The 16,675-nt window shown below is 53.5% G+C and overlaps 1 protein-coding gene across 1 annotated transcript in view; it reads right to left on the bottom strand.

Moving 5' to 3' along the window:
- Window positions 1–1,265: 1,265 nt before the first annotated feature.
- The window catches only part of PRICKLE2 (prickle planar cell polarity protein 2), a 107,931-nt gene continuing 92,521 nt past the window's right edge, over window positions 1,266–16,675 (bottom strand). Inside the window, exons 8-9 of the mRNA XM_075158695.1 lie at window positions 13,752–14,615; window positions 1,266–2,326 (exon numbers count right to left, since the gene is read on the bottom strand). Of these exons, the coding sequence (XP_075014796.1) occupies window positions 1,461–2,326; window positions 13,752–14,615 (1,730 nt within the window). The 3' untranslated portion in view covers window positions 1,266–1,460. The remainder of the gene's footprint in view (window positions 2,327–13,751; window positions 14,616–16,675) is intronic.

Here is a 16,675-nt window from a genome sequence, read left to right as displayed (position 1 = left end):
GCTCCTTCCCGGGAAGCACCGGGACAACCAGCATCGGCTTGCAATCCTCCGGCGCATCCGCCGGGACGTGCCGCCACGGCAGTACCCCAATGGTTTAAAGCATACAGAGAACAAACTCACATCCACCATAATACAATACAGCTGAGCCCTATTTATAGAACGCTCTGCCCCGGCGAGGCTGCAGCGGGGCTGTCCGAGCTGGCTGAGCCCACCCCGGGGATGAGCCCCCCCGGCCACAAGCGGCCTGGGAGGGGCGAGGGCGTCTCGCCAGGGCAGGATCAGGCCCGCGGGGAGCAGTTTGCAGTCGTTCTCTTACGTGTTAGGCAGTAGGCAATATTGAGACTTCCACTTGGTAATGAACAGCAGTTAACATAACCCAGGAGACTAGAGCACCATAAGACAAGTCTATATTCAAAACAATGTCATGCTGACATCACACAATTGCACCATTTACACTTTTATTTACTCCAAATAATAGTTCAACGTTTAGCAACTTCAGCGTTCTCTACAGAGGTGTAAAATTCCTTCTCCGGCTTTGGTCATTTACAACGTTGCAGACATTTGGTAGTTCTGTTCTTTCCTATTTAATAATAACAAAAAAAAAAAAAAAGAGTCCCTTTTGCAGCTGTCGGGATTCCTGTATCTGACTGATGGAGCGTACCTGAAAATCACAGGCGGGAGCAGACTTCAAAATGCCACCGAGGCCTCTTCGAGATTTAATGAATCAGAAAGTGTTCTCTTTATTTACCAGGAATGAAACAAACCAACAGAAAAAAAGGGTTAAAAAACCAACCAAATCCTCAAAACAAATGACAACTCAAACTGTCACTGCTATACTTAAGAAATCTGATGATGAAATGGAAAGGGGGTCCAAAGTACTGCTTGGTTAACTCTGGCTGAAAACAATTCTGAATGTGCATGCATTTTCCCAGTGACTCCTAAGATATAGAAATTCCTCTGATATTACAAAATACAAAAATATTTTCTCCAAACTCTCATTTACATTGCATTTACAACAATCACGGAAATAACTTAGGCTCCCACACTGTCCAAGAGAGACAAATTACTTACCAACATGGCTAATAGAGAACAAAAATGTGGTGGAAAGCAAAAGCTACTGGCAAACTGATGCTGAGAGCCAACAGTGGTAACCAAAACGTTCGGACAAACAGACCTCAAAAGGATGGCAGTATTCGGGAGAAAGAGGAAAAACTACTGGGTAAATATTACAGGCTAAAGTGAACTTTTTTGTTTTTTTTTTTTTTCTCCAAAGTAAGATGTGCAAAATATATTCACCGTGCCCAGGATTATGACTATTTATAGAAGCCAGTCTACAACCTTCTTATAAATCCCTACTCTTCGGGACTTTTTTTGTTACAATAGAAGCGCTTACATGAGCTAAAACAGTGCAAGTTTGTGAGTTAATTTACATTCTCCCAAGGTGCCTGGCAAGGATGCCATTAGGATATAATACAGTTTTTGCTCTTCTGTCTTTTCCGGCTGTGCAACTGTCCCCTGCCACCCAGCGTGGAAGACTTGGGCATGCTGTAGGAGCCGTACTTGTGCAGGAGCTCCTCGCTGGTCACGTACCGGAGGCGGGCGGGCTGGGGGATCGGCTCCCCGAGGAAATAGCCCTCGTTGTCGGACTCCGAAGAGGAGGAGCAGGTCGAGCACCAGTCGTATTCGGCGAAGTAGGGCCCCCATCTCTCGCCCAAGTGGTTCTGCAAGGCGAGATCCGACACCGTCCGGGGACAGTGGCCGTAGACGTCCCTGCGGGGACCCTGCTCCACCGTCTCTCTGCAGCTCCTCTGGTGCATGAACTGGTCGTAGTCTTCCCTGGCCCGGAGCGAGGGTCTCTCCTTCAGCCGGCAGCACTGCTCGCTGGCCAGGTGCAGGGCGTTATCCGACCGGGAACGTCGAGACCGCCGGGGCCGGTGCGGGCGGTAATGCCGGTCATCATCCCGGAGGTTAGTTCGCCGACGCGTGCGCTCGCTCATGGGAGCACGCCTCGAGCCCTCCTGCGCCCCCAGCTTGCCCCCCGGCACCCCGCTACCGTAGTCGAAGCTCTGGTGCATCTGGTGCGACGGCCGCTCTCGGTACCCGAGGGGGCTGGCGAGGTCGTGCAGGTTCGGCTCCATGTCCTGGTACTGCTGCACCGACAGCAGGCTGCGGACCGACTCGGCGCTTCGAAACTGCATGGAGGAGTTCAGGGTCCCCATGTTGCTCATCTTCTCCGAGACATTCATGCCTGAGTCTTTGCTCAGGTCAGGCATCGAGAACCTGGAGAGATGCTCCTGGCGCTTGGCTCCACCATCTGCAGAGAGGCCTTTGCAGGGAAAGAGGAAAGGAAGGAAAAACAGAGAGTTAAGAAGGGGAATTTCTTATCAGCAGAGATGCTGGGTTTGGCCTGAGACTTTTGCTTTAAAAAATAACTCGGTGATTTAGATGCTGTCCTGAAGAGCCCTTCAAGAGGATGATTTTTTTTTTTTTTTTTTTAAAGAGCAGGCAGTTCCACCTTTGGGAAAATCACACCAATTTAAGGTGTTTTGAGTCGGCCTCCAAGTTGCTTTTCACGACTTCCTTCCCCATATGTCTACGCTGTCTGAGACTTGATAGGAATAACTAGCGATGCCAGGGAGAAATTATGCATCAGAGGTAACCTGAGGCCTCCTGCATGCCGAGATAACTAGGGTGCCATGATCCGGCACCCACACCTTCTGCAACGACGACATGTTTCGAAGGACTGAACAATGTCAGGGGCAGCTGAAAACGTGGCCACCTTGTCACCATGCACAGGTCCCCTGAATGACACCCACGGGGGGACCGAAGGTGCAGCCTTGGCCGTGTGCATGCAGCCGGGTTTCCCGGGAGGCGAGGAAACACCCGAGCCCCAGAGGGTCTGCCGGAGCTCCCCGTAAGCAGCGGGATAGCAGGAGGGTCAGGCTATCCCTACAGATACCCAGGGAGCTGCATGTGGGCAGGAGCCAGGAACATCAGCTCCAGCTGGATGGGCTGCTCTGCTTGGGAAGGTGGCCCACCGGGTCTCTCTCACGTGTCGGCCAGCCCAGGTGCTTTCCTCCAGCCCAGACCTCCTGCAAAGTGCTTTCCTTCAGCCCAGAAAGCCTTAACCCAGCAGCAGAGAGGTGGGGTGTCTGCTGAGCACCTGCCCATCAATGAGAAACTCAACGCACCCCACGTAGCCCTAGTCCTTGGCCTGTTTTCTGGGTGTTTTCTGACTATTTTCAGACTATCTCCATGTTGGCTTGACAACTGGCAGCAGTCAGCGCTTGCATTGCAAGCTCAGGACAACATGTTTCGCAAACTATTTCAAAGGAAATCCATTTCATCCCAAATCAAACGCAGAGTGTTTGCTTTGGCGCTCTTCTCCCCGTCCCTCTCTGACAACCTCCCCGTGCAGACCAAACGCGGAGAGCTGTGCACCATCAGCAGGATTTTCAACATGACGCACAGCCCTTATGCAATCACCGAGAATTTACGACTTTGTAAATTAATTTAAAAAAACAACAACCCAGCCCACAATTCAAGAATAAACTTCTTTTCCCCTTAACAAAAGCTGCTTACATTTCATTGAGAGCTTAGCTCCTTCGGCATCAGCCGCTGCCTGCCAAACCTGAACAAGAACAAGGGCTGCTGTCACTAACCCGGCTCACGAGCCGCTCCAGGGTTTCTTTGGACTCAGCCTTAAAAAGGATCAAGAGACCCTGCAAAGATGGGCAAGGTTTTCCGAATCCTCCCCTCGGTGGCACCAGGGAGAGCTTTAGCACTTGAGCACAGGCTGCCGCTGGGTCTCGCATGATTTGGCTTCGCTCCCCGAGTCCCAGCCGCCCCAGCCGTTTCTCTCTGCTCGTTTGCTTTTCTGCAATGGGGATGTTTCTGGAGCTTATGATTACAGAGGAAGGTAAAGCCAAGGCGATCCCTGAACGCCGCAGGAAAAGGGAGAGGCTGGGTTAAAAAAAAAGTTAAAGCCACGTTTTGTTTCGAAAAGGACACGCTTTTCGAGCCAGCTTCGTGCCTTTTTTTCCTAAGCCACATTGATCTCGAGCGAGCTAACCCAACCCTGCTGACCACCCTTTGGAAACAGTCCCGCCCGGGCTCCCCGTCCCCTCCGAGGACCTGCCCGCCCCGGCTCCCCGCTCCCATTATAGGAGCGAGCGATTCCCGGCACCCACCACCTCCCCGCTGGAGCCACGAGCTTCTGCCTTCGATCCCAGTGACTCCCAGTGATCCCAGTGCTGTTTGTCACATCAGGCACTGCTCCCCGTGTCCCTCCTGTGCCATCGCGGAGGAGCCCAGCAGCCCCCCGGGAGGGAAAAGCAAGTCGGTAACATGCACCAAGACCTCCCGAAAGGCCAGAATAACAGTGGGATTGCCAGCGGAGCTGATCCGAATGTGAATCACAGCCGCTGACAGCCGAATGTGGCCTTAATCAGATCTGTCAGACAATAGCTGACGCCAAAGAAAATGAGCCCTCGGTGACATTTATGCAACCGTTCGTTAAGAGAACCGACGCGGCTCCGCAGTAAAAGCTGTGCAGGAATACAGCTCCAAATGCTGCGGGATGCTTCTGCGGTGTCAGCAGATTGATTTTTGCAGCATCGTTTGAAAGGGGCCGACCTCGTCCCGCCTCGTGGGGGCATGGGGCGAGCTGGTGCTTCGCCCCCAGTGCACAGCCAGCCGCATCGGACAGCACCCGCGGGTCTCGGCTCCCCTGCCTCCGCCGTCTCTCTCCTCTGGTCCTGCATCCAGCAAGAATGAAAACGAGCATCTGGGGAGAGGCTCCTGAGACACGGATAGAGCGGAACAGTATTTTCAAATTAAGCGAGACATATCTGCATCCCCCACATCACTGGCAGGAGCGCTGCAGGCAGCCGCAGTGGCCGAGCGCGATGGCCTGCGGTGAAACCTGCTTTTCTTTTTGCCGGCAGTAAAGCAAGCCACGATGCACGGCGGGCTCCGGCTCTGGGACAGGCAGAGCCAGCGCTTCACAGGTTTAGCTGATGCAGGATGGGGGTCTCCAGCCCCTTGCACACACCTCCAGCAGACGCTGCGAGTGCTTTTTCTTTTCTTCTTCGAAGCGTTGGTCAGCACAGGAGGAAGCAATTTCAGACGAGAAGCCTGCAATGCACGTACAGCTCATGCTTGGAGCGCAAGGCTTAATCAGTGATTATTAGGTCCAGGGGATGTTTCTGGCTGCTCATTCAGCCTGCCTGATTATAATTAAGCACACACATTTTAAGATCTTGAATCACTGGAAAAATGTCGATTGTAAGAGGAATCCAGCACGTACACCACCATCGCCAGCACTCGGAGCTTGGGGCGCGCCGGAGCCCGTGCTCGGGAGACGGCAGCAAAGCCACCCCGAGATCCAACGGCTCCATTTCTCCATACCACAGAGTGGGAAATGCTCCTGCTGAGGCCAAATGCATCTGCCCAAGCCGATTTGGCAGGCTGCATGTGCACAAGCCTTTTTTTGGGAGCCACACTAGCAAGTGACCCAGCAAGCAGCGTAGCCAGGGGCCCAGGAAACTTTGTTTTATCTGCTCACGGTGGCAGCGAAGGATTTCTTCTGCTCACTCAGGAGCAAAGTTGTGCTTTTACAGCATCCCTGCAGATACCGAGAGCTCCGCACGGCTCTTACAGTGCCTAGGGCAGGTACCAAGTCAAGGACGCAACTTCTAACCCACGTGAAACACAAAGATGCCTCCAGGCTTAAATTTACATTTACACCAATGCAAGGTGTAAAGTATTATGAGCGGGGGTTAGGCCCAGATTAGTCTTGCAAAGCTCACAAAATGATCCTGCCCCTCTCTGCGGAGTTGCAAAGCCTCAGGCAAGGCGTAGTGGGAGCAAGCCAGGAGTGCTCCAGCCTGACCGCAGCGAGTTCAGAGGACGGCGAAAACCATTTGTCTAAAAAATTTCATCTAGAAAACATGACCTAGGAATAAAGTTTGAAAGAGCAGGGGTTGTTTAGTCTAGAGAAGAGAAGGCTGAAGGCGATATAATAACAGCCTTCAAACATGGAAAAAAATGCTTGCGAAGAGGAAGGAAATCCATTATCCTCCAGGTCTGCTGAACTCCTGCAAGGAAAATTTCAGCTTGGAGAAGAAGAAAACTCTTCCTGTGCAATCACAGCAGAAGATGGCGGGGGGAGGCTCCGGCACCGGAGGGTGTCCCGGGCACTGGAAAGGCAGCGGGTGCTGGGGCGCAGGCGGGGCGGCTCCAGGTCTCCGGTCCCGCACTGCCCTGGATGGGGCGACGGTGGCACCAACCCTCCTCTCCTGCGGTCATTTGCCGTTTCAGAGCTACACCCGTGCATTGGGGCCCAATCTTCTTGAATTACCAGTATTTATTTACAGCTGCTGCAGCTCCCTCTTAATGAAGTGTTTCATCTGGGAACACAGCTAATAACCCGAGCGAGCCCTAACCTGGAAGAAAGAGCGCGCGAGGGGAGACCCCACCACGCAGCAGTGATTTTTTTCTAACAAGGAAACCTGAGAATCTGTTTCCCGAGACCGTCCAGGAGAGCAGGAGCCCTGGCCCACACCACAAGATGGTTGTTACCACACCACTGAGCCCTTTCCAAGGGTGCAAACCCAGGGATGACATGCTGACCTCACGAGACTTTCCTTCTGCAAAACGATGCTCCAAGAGACACCGAGCGCACCCGTCGGCCGCTGCCCGCCCCGCGGCCAGATTGGAGCCAGCACCGCGGCACACGTGGACACAGCAGGTTATTTTGCTGCCGTTCTCCGCTGCATGGGGCTGCCAGGCTCAATATTTCACCCCGAAGCCATGGAAACGCACGCCTTTCGGATGAACACAAGTGAAAGCTGTAGCTCGTCTGCGGGCATTCGATATAAAACTCGAGCTGGCTACAGTGCCGGGAACACAAAGCAGGTTTCTGGCTAACATTAAGGTTTGCTAAGAACATGCTGTACGATCCTCTCTGAAGTCTTTCCCCACCCCTTTTAGGAACGATGTTTATCCCATAAAACATTGCCAAGGGAAATAACCGAATAAGCAAAGCGACGGCACAAAGTTATTCCTCGTGAGCATCACCAATACAACCTTGCCACAACAAAGCTCTCAGAGGTGCTTAAATCTCACTCTGTGCTTTGCTAAACTGGGGCTGCAAGTTGCATTAATTAGGAATTATTAAACCGCTCGGCAAATGACAGCAGAGGGGCCGCAGAAAGCATGTATGCTGGGTGTGAGGCTGGGAATGAAGCCCCCCCGTGAGGGGACGCAACTCCCAGCCCCCATTAAATTAAACTCCTGGCGAAGCTGGGCTAACACCGGGTGAAGCCCTGCCGCAGCCAGCATCCCACTGCAGAGATAGCATCGTCTGCTTCACCCCCGCGGGCGAATGCAAAACACCCTGGCTTAGGACACTGCATGCAAACAGGGCTATGCTGACGCTCGCTTCTTGCTTTTACGTTTATCACAGTGCACACATATACCTGTGCATCGCAGCCCTCGCCACCCGATACCCGTATAGGTGCCTGCCTGCACCAAAACCCTGCACCCAGCCCAGCCAGCCAGTGTTTAAGTGCAGCTGTAGAGGCACAGGAGGGGATGTCCAGCCCCCCCCGTGTCAGAGCCTTCTCTCTCCCCCAGCACCAGGCAGGCACATCCTCACCACGCCTGACACAGGGTTTATTTCAAGTTCAACCCCAAGAACTAAAAAGGAACTTAAGGAGAAACAGCCTGCCCAGGGCTTTGTTTATAGCTCAGCCTCGTCTCACTTCTGAGCGACCTCGGGGTGTGCAGAAATAAAGCAGAACCCTTACGTGACTGGAAACCTCGGGAAGCACACGGTCCGGGGGAGAGCGGAGTGCGCGCCAGGCGGGTCGCGGTGCCGACAGGCTCCCGTGGCGTGCCCCCGCGTGCCACCCCAAGGTGCCGGGGCACGGTTCCTACCTGACCGGTCCCTCTCCCTGGCTCGCTGAAAGAAGTCCCTACACGGGTGCTGCCTGGGAAAGGAGTTGGATTTTAACCTAGAAATGTTCCCATAACCCCCCTCATGGGCAGCACCAGCTCCTATGCCCTCCCCAGGCAAGGCGGGGTGGCCAACACGCCGGGTCGGGGATGAAGTGCTATTGCTTCCCCTGACAAATTTGCAGATGACACCAAGCTGAGTGGTGTGGTCGACACGCCTGAGGGACAGGATGCCATCCAGGGGGACCTGGACAAGCTCGAGAAGTGGGCCCATGTGAACCTCATGAGGTTCAACAAGGCCAAGTGCCAGGTCCTGCACCTGGGTGGGGGCAACCCCCGGTATCAATACAGACGGGGGATGAGGGGATGGAGAGCAGCCCTGCCGAGAAGGAATTGGGGGTACTGGTGGACGAAAAGCTGGACATGAGCCAGCAATGCGCGCTCGCAGCCCAAAGGCCAACCGTATCCTGGGCTGCATCCAAAGCAGCGTGGCCAGAGGTCGAGGGAGGTGACTCTGCCCCTCTGCTCTGCTCTGGTGAGACCCCCCCTGCAGTGCTGCATCCAGCTCTGGAGCCCTCAGCACCAGACGGACATGGACCTGTTGGAGCAGGTCCAGAGGAGTCCACAAAAATGATCAGGGGGGTGGAACACCTCTCCTGTGAAGAAAGGCTGAGACCGTTGGGATTATTGAGCCTGGAGAAGAGAAGGCTTCAGGGAGACCTTATTGCAGCCTATCAGTACTTAAAGGGGGCTTATAAGAAAGATGGCGGCAAACTTTTTAGCAGGGCCTGTTGCGACAGGACAACAGGTAATGGTTTTAAACTAAAAGAGGGTAGATTTAGACTAGATATAAGGAAGACATTTTTTACAGTGAGGGCGGTGAAACCCTGGCACAGGCTGCCCAGAGAGGAGGTAGATGCCCCATCCCTGGAAACCTTCAAGGTCAGGCTGGACGGGGCTCTGAGCAACCTGATCTAGTTGAAGATGTCCCTGCCCACGGCAGGGGGTTGGACTAGATGGCCTTTAAAGGTCCCTTCCAATCCAGACTATTCTATGCTTCTATGATTCTATGACATCTCCTTCCAGAAGCCCATTTCGGTTCTCCCTCTGGTTTGGTCATTACCCCTCGTGCTTTGGCACATCCGTGTGTGACACCAAAGGGGCGAAGGCGTGCGCGTGGCCAGCCCCTGCGGTAAGCACGCCAAACCTCCCACCGCCGAGCAGCAGAAGGTGAGCAAGGGGGGAGAAGAAACATTCCTGGCAGTTTTATAAGTTTTGGCATTGGCCCTTTGGGAAGGAAAACCTCTGTCTTCGCATCTTGGGTTTTGAAATGTCCCGGCTTGGATTGGGGAATGTTACACCTAGGTCTCAAAATCGCAAGAAATCCCCCCAGGGATCCCATCTTCCGACTCAGAAGCAGTTTTACGCTGCCCATGTCTGGGAGAAAGAGGATGGTAGGAGCGTGCTGGAGAGCTGGGAGCCTCCTTTTTCTTAGAAAAAGTCAAGAACAGCCAATGTGTCATTTTCTGGCTTGCGTAACTCGGCTGAAGTGCCCGGGGCAGCACCGTTTCCAGCCAAGGAGGGAGAGGAGCACCCCCGGGATGCAGTGCCACTGAGGACGCGGGGATGGGGACCAGCCCCCAGAGCTCGCTCACCCCGAGCCCCTCACTGCAGTCCCTGAGGGTGTTCAGGAGCTGCTCCCAAGCCCTCGGTGCAGGAGAGGCTGGGCCATTGAACGCTTCTTGGAAAATACACCCCAGCCCTGAGAAACAGGGTTTTTTCTTCTTCCCTCCTCGCCCCCCCCAGCTTTCAGCCCCTCCTCAGGCAGAGGAAGAAGAGGGGACTGGAGACAGACGATGCTGTCAGGTCATTCTGCAACTCAGACGCGCAGGGATCAGCACTGATCCACGTGCATATTCATACATTTTCTCTCTCCGCTTTCTGGGTATATCACAGTTGTTGTTTAGTCCTGGAAAAACAAGCTATTTGGGGCCTTTGGGCATCTGGTAACACAGATGACAGCAGAAACGTGCACCATACATGTGAAATCACATTCCACCCTGTAACGGCACCAGTTTAACTTCTTTTTTTCCTGGATTTATGCCTGTGACAGATGAGGCTGTTACCCTCACCCAAACTCATTTTCTGAAGGAATACTTAAAACCTATTTCTCCTTTTGCATATGACAGTGTCACCGTTCAATGCGACTTCCACCTCCAAAGCACTCCTGCTCTCTGCAAGCTGCACACAAAGAGATCGTTCCCAGAGAATAACATTTAGCCTGCAGGTACTTTCTTAAGTGGGCTATTTGACCAGCTGGCATTCTGTGGAAATGATTGCTTGGAATCAGCAGAGATCAGCTCTTGATTTCTAATTCAGCTGGTAGGCACCTACAGCGCCTGCAAAACCTTTTTAGAGAGCAACGCAAGCACAAGCAGAGCAAGGCAGAGCACAAGCACTGGGAGCAAGGCTGTGATGGACCGAGTATCTTCTGGGAAGTGATTAACCTCTGGTAGGATCAGACTCCTCCTCATGAGAAAAGCTTCCTGGACAAACTCCATCTTAGCATCGTCCTGATTGCTTAATGAAGGGAGTTATAGGGTAAACATTGTTACAGCATCCACTGTTTTGTATTGTTGCTAATGCCATTTAAAAAAAAAAAAAAAGCAAAAGCAACCAAAGCAAATCAAATATAAAAGATAATATAAAATTCAGCAAAAATGAGCTCTCTCTTGGAAAATGTGCTGGGAAATATTTTTTGCTCTTTGCCTCTCCATCTAATGGCCATGTTGGGCAGGAGAAGGAGGACCCAGCCTTCAAGAAGAAGATGTAGCGGATTGGAGTCTGTCATAGCCTTTAGTTGATGGAAGAGAAGGGATTTTCAAACAGAAACGCGGGAGGAAAGGCGAAATGCCCTCCACCAGCAGGAAACTCTGCCCTTCGCCAGTGGATGTGGTTAAATCACATCAGCATTTGTGGCAAGTACACAAGCACAAACCAGAGGACAGCAGAGATGCTCCCATCTAATTCAAACCCCAAAAACAAAGCACAAGGAGGGTCAAGGCTACCTCTGCCACTCCGGTGTCTGCTGGTGCCCTATTGCCCATGGTGCGACGATGGAGCACGGTTAAGCACTTTAAGGGTGAGTACCCAAGTGTCACACCTCTTAACCCACCCACGAGGAATTGGCTTGGAAGCAATTAAGTAGAGCCTGGTTGGTAAGGTGAAAACCTGGGGTCTTGCAGGAGACTTGGGGTCACATAGATCTTGACCCACCCAATGGGGGACCCCCCATCCGGCACTGAATGCATTACAAATATTATAGGGACAACATCTGTTCACAGCCTTCTGGCCAGAGGACAGGGACTACCGCCGCACACCCTATGCATTATCTGCTTTTACTGACGTCTCCAGCTAATTAGTACTTCAGTCGTAATAGAAACATCACAGCAAAATCTGCTGCCAGGGAGGGACCAGCTTTTAACGTGTGCTCTGCAGGTCAGGGACTGTTTGCCCTTCGGCTCCCTATAAAAAAAGAACGTTTTCAGCGATGCCATAAAATGTTAGATGGATGCGGCGTGAATTATTTCATTTTATACGGTGGAGCAACTGTGCAGCACCAGTAGCTCAAAGGGACGTCGTATCTGGATGCCTGGGAGTTTCTTGCGACGCAGAGCTGGGCTGTGCAGGGCAGAGGGCACAGGCTCTGCCCCAGGCTGCGTTGGAGGGAGCTTCAGGGGGGTGTTTGCTGGGTAACCCGCTCTCCCGCAGACCTCAGCCAGGTCACTGAATCTCCCTGTCTTCAAAACGCTGCCAATTAAATGGGATGATAAATGTGTCCTCCATAATTGCACACACGGCCCTGGGGGAGCTGCCTGTTACTGCCGCAGTGCCCCCCAGCTCGAGCTGAGCCAGGTCCCAGAGCAAGGAAAATTATCAGAATCTTACACATTAATAAAAATGTTATCACCTCACTCTGCAGAGGAACTGCTTAAATTCGTTGCAAGCCCCATCATGCTGAGCATCTGCTCCAGAAAGCAGGAAAGAAGTGAGTCGTTAAGGGAGGCACTGCCCGTAAGGAAATTCATACTGTGGCTACGTATGGAGGACGGATGCCTTTGGAAGATCTCCCTCCCAGCATTTTAAAAAGGAGTTTCTAAAATGAAAGACAGGATGATTTTCACTCTAATATGAAGGCCTTGCCACGTTTCTCGTCTCTTGCCCTGTATCCCCGATAACTTGTTACACTTCAGCTCCAAAGCATGCAACAACCGCTTCAGCATTCAGGGATTGCTCATCCCAACTCGATGTTGCTCAAGACTCTGTACTGGCGGGGTTTTACACAACACAAGTTTTCAGGAACACGAGCGGCTTTGGAATTGTGGGGCTTTGCTTCGGAGAACCTTGTTTTGAAGAGCAATTCCCAAGTCCCTTGCCATTTCACATCTATTTTTTCCTCTGTGTATATCTGAGGCTGTTTGAGCAAAACCCTCTCCAGCTCATTAGCTTCTCCTCTCCCTCCCTGCTTTACCACTCGCCGGTTAGGGGGATCCTGGCTGAACACAGAGATCATTTCACATCTTGGCACGTGGCTGGCAACTTCCCTAAACAAACACACGGAAGCGGGGCGAGGAGGCACGGGCGCAGCAGAGCAAACCTGTCCGTCCAGGCGGGGCAGAGGCACAGAGCTCGGCTTCAGCAGCGCTCAGCTCTCCGGGGGCCGGGCGATGCTCGCCGGCGCATCCCCACCAGCCGCTGCCAGCACCCCGCCGGAGGCCCTCGGGACCGGGTACTAAACACCCCGCAGGCTGCTCGCTGCCGGTGACAGCAAGACAGACGGATTCCATTTTGCAGGGGGCAGGCGCAGGACAAGCAGTGTTTGGCTGCAACGGAAAAAAGCTGGGGAGCGGTGAAGAAAAAAGCAAGGCAGTATCTCTGGCGAACAAACCGGGCTCGGTATTTTCTTTTCTGAGAAGTTTTCTGCTGAGGGACTTGGAAGCAAGCGATAGCTGTGCCAGACGAGCGCAGCCGTCCGATAACGCAAGCTACAGTAGGCTGCAGAAGGACGGCGTGGGCAGGGGTCCGAGCCTCCCCACGCTGGGCTGCGGACCAGACCCCTGCCGCAGACACGTCCGTGCACACACCCCCATCCCTGCAGCCGCAAAATGAAACCCAAAACACGTTTGGGGTGAAAGGGCTGAGAAATATTACCCTGGGATGCGGTCATGAGAAACAGGCTCAGCCCGATGGGACAAGCACCTCACCTGGCTTTTCCCTGCAATTTCTACCAGGGGACTGGGGAAGAGGAGAAAAAGAGCCGTGCACAGAGGGGGAGGAATTTCTTTTAACTTGTCATGTGCTCGAGGACTGCGTAACATGCAAAAGGGGTTAACTGGGCCTATTTCAAAGCATTTAAAAATATTTTTAGCCCCCCAGGGCAGCTGACAGCAGTCCTTCAAGCGCTGAAGCCTGGAATCTGCCTCTGCGTTAGCAGCTGGCCTTGATTTTTCCCCCCTCTTCACAAAAGGGAGGATTAAAGAGCTTGAAAACATTTGTTTTGAGCTACACGGAAAGGCCAGCCGTCTATAAAGCCCTGCATTTGGTAAACAAGCAAGCAAAAGCGAGAGGGGGCTGCCAGGCACACCGGGGCCGGGCAGGCAAGCCCATGGCACCGAGCGGCGGTCCCCAACCTGCCGGTCACCCCCATAACGGGAAGACACCTGCTGTGGCACTGACCCGGAGCACAAGGGACCTGGGGTGGCCGCAGGGTGACAGAAGCGGGGGTGACGTACCTGTTGCGTTGGAGAGCGCAAGGGACTCCATGGAGCCACGGGGAGTCTGCTCGGTGGGCGTCAGGTCCTCTGTGAACTTGAGGGTGTTGATGGGGTGCCGGGTGCGGCACTGCGGCGTCGGCATCCCGCCTTCCTCTTCCTCTTCGTACTTGGGGACTTTGAGGCTTCCTCTGGTCTCGGGGAAGCTCTGGTTGGACATGTCGCTGTAGCTCTCCTGCGAGCGAAGCCTCCCCGAGTAGTAGTCCTCTCTGCAGTCCTGGATGAAGCTGCCGCCGTGGCTCTTCATCGCCAGCGAGGAGCTCCGCTTTGGGTTGCTGAAATGTTTCGCCCATAAATCCGGCTGTGAGCCCGGGACCTGGCTGGGGTTATAGGAGGTCCTTATGTTGCACTGGCTGAGAAGCTGCAAAGGGCTTTGGGACTGACTTTGCTCCATTTTGCTCCCGTAGTGGTAGAGCTCATCCCGGCTCCTCCACAAGTGCTCCCTGTTGAGGCTTGGCGTCTGGCTGGCCAGGCTCAGCAAATCCATCTGCAGGGACAGCGGGTCCACGTCGGTGGAGAGGCGGTTGGAGGTGACCTGCAGCTGGTTGCATGGGCTGCGCGCCCCCTCCTCGCCTTTCCCCTTGTTCTTGCCAATCTTGGCGCTGCGGCGGGACTCCTTGGCTCGCGCGCTCTGGAAAGCCGAGTCGGAGGAGTCGGAGCCGTTGGGGTCGTCGCCGACGCTGCAGGCCCTGGAGCAGAAGATCTGCCCCTGCTTGGGCAGGAAGGGCCGTCCCAGCAGGGACTTCTTGCACTGCGCGCAGCAGAAGCAGGTCTCGGTGGCGTGCCAGTGCTGGCCGTCGTATGTCATCTGGCCCTGGTCGATACCTTGAGAGGGAAGACGCACAGTGTCAGAGTTATACCACGTACATAGAATCATTAAGGTTGGAAAAGACCTCTAAGATCATCGAGTCCAACCGTCAACGCAACACCACCATGCCCACTACACGATGTCCCTAAGTGCCTCATCTACACGTCTTTTAAATACTTCCAGGGATGGGGACTCCACCACTTCCCTGGGCAGCCTGTTCCAAGGCCTGACCACTCTTTCAGTAAAGAAATTTTTCCTAATGTCCAATCTAAACCTCCCTTGGCGCAACTTGAGGCCATCTCCTCTCGTCCTCTCGTCTCCTCCATCACTTTGTGCTGCACTTAACACGCACATCCCCTACAAGTGACACACACCCGGGCTCGCTCTCGAAAGCCCTTCAGCAGGGCTTCTCCGGGCACATGAAATTAAGCCCATTTCTAATTCCTTGCAGGCTGCAGGCCTTTGCTCAGGAGTTGCTCAATGTTGGGAAAGGCAGCAGAACCGAGCCTCAAGCTACTTTGTATTAAATGGGGAAATTTCCGATCATAAAGCAAAGGAATGCAAGAAGTTCTCCATAAAGTCCTTGAAGTCAAAGCAGTAATACGCTGCCTGTTTGAAAAAAACCAAAAAGCCTCCAACCGAACCACAATGAGGAATTTGTGCTGCCTTGGTTAAGTATGTAACAGAGCAGATCGCATCCCTGTCCCTCGCTGCTGCTGCGGCCCCATCCTAACTTTATTTTGGCTACTGGGGCCCCTTCTCTGAAAGGGAGCAGAAAGAGCCAGCCCCAGGGATCTGAGTGCACCCCCTTGCCTCGCACCCAGCCACGTTCCCCGTGTTTCCCCCTGCGTTAAGTACAGGAATTGATGCAGAGAGCCTGTCCCCTGCCACCAAAACCGAGCCTGTCCCCCGCCACCGAAACCCCGGGGCTGCTCGCAGGCACCGTCCAGAGCCGTGGAGCATGACTGCTGCATGCACATTGCTCTCAGAGCTGTGAGCAAAGCTCCCGAGGTTTCAATTATAACATTTATTCGCCTGTTTAAGCTGCCATTCATGGCAAAAGCCCCCGTTACCTGAGAAACTGCCGCGCACGGCGCGGGCTGGCCGGCGCAGCGGGGTGCTATGCTGCACGTGTGCACAGCACGTGCTCGCACACCCGCCGTGGCCCCGCTGCTGGGAGGGCCGAATGCCACCGCATAATTTATACATGAACACTACGTTAACGGTCCGTTTTATTCCAAGCTAAATTAGCTTTCGTATATCTGGTTTTTTTTCCTTCCCTTATAATGAGCGAAATGTTTTTATATATAGACTGGAGTGCTGCGCTTGTGGACAAAAGAGAGACAAGACGGTGGGTGGGATTTTATCAGCTCCTTTTCCAATGCCCCAAAGCCATCTCACAGAGAAACGAGCACAGCCTCCTTACTCTGAGCCTCCGCTACCCAACCCAAGCCTTACAAGTCTTAAGCAGGCGCTTATCTCTGATTTATGCGGCTCTGAAGTACATCGCTCAGTGACTACTATGAGCAACTTGCAGCAAAATGGCTGCAGTCCCTCCTTTCCTAGAAATGTGCAGATATGCACCAAAACAGGCATTTTGCCCCAAAAACCTGACAGTCAGCAGGCTCCAGCCGGCCGGCGGGAGGGGAGGACAGCAGATGGGGGAAGCACGAGAGAAGGGAGGATGCAAGAAGCGCTAACAGCTGCTTCACCGCTCCGCAGCTGAGCTTTGGGGAAGGATGTGCTGCAGGTCACAGCAAACACATCCTCCAAGAGCTTCGCTGAAGCCCTGAGTCTTCCTCCCCGTGCCATCTGGCCGCTGCACAAGAGCAAAATGGTTGGGTTTTTTTTTTTTCTTTCCCTGCAGCCTATGAATTATTTGAACGCGTGAGCTCACCTCCACGGACAAAGAAAGGGCTGCCCGCCCACCCGCGAGCAAATGCTCAGCCAAGTGACAAACAGGATCGGGGAGAACAGCGAGGTGGCTTCCCAGTCCGCCCGGCTTACCACCCCCCAAGTGCTGGGGGGACAGCTAGCCCCCAGAATAAAGTATATTTTCAATCACTGTTCCAGAAAC

This window comes from Calonectris borealis, chromosome 10, assembly GCF_964195595.1.
Source record: "Calonectris borealis chromosome 10, bCalBor7.hap1.2, whole genome shotgun sequence".
Lineage (NCBI taxonomy): Eukaryota > Metazoa > Chordata > Aves > Procellariiformes > Procellariidae > Calonectris > Calonectris borealis.
The sequence above is the reverse complement of the archived record's forward strand: the minus strand, read 5'-3'. Positions and strand labels throughout refer to the sequence as shown.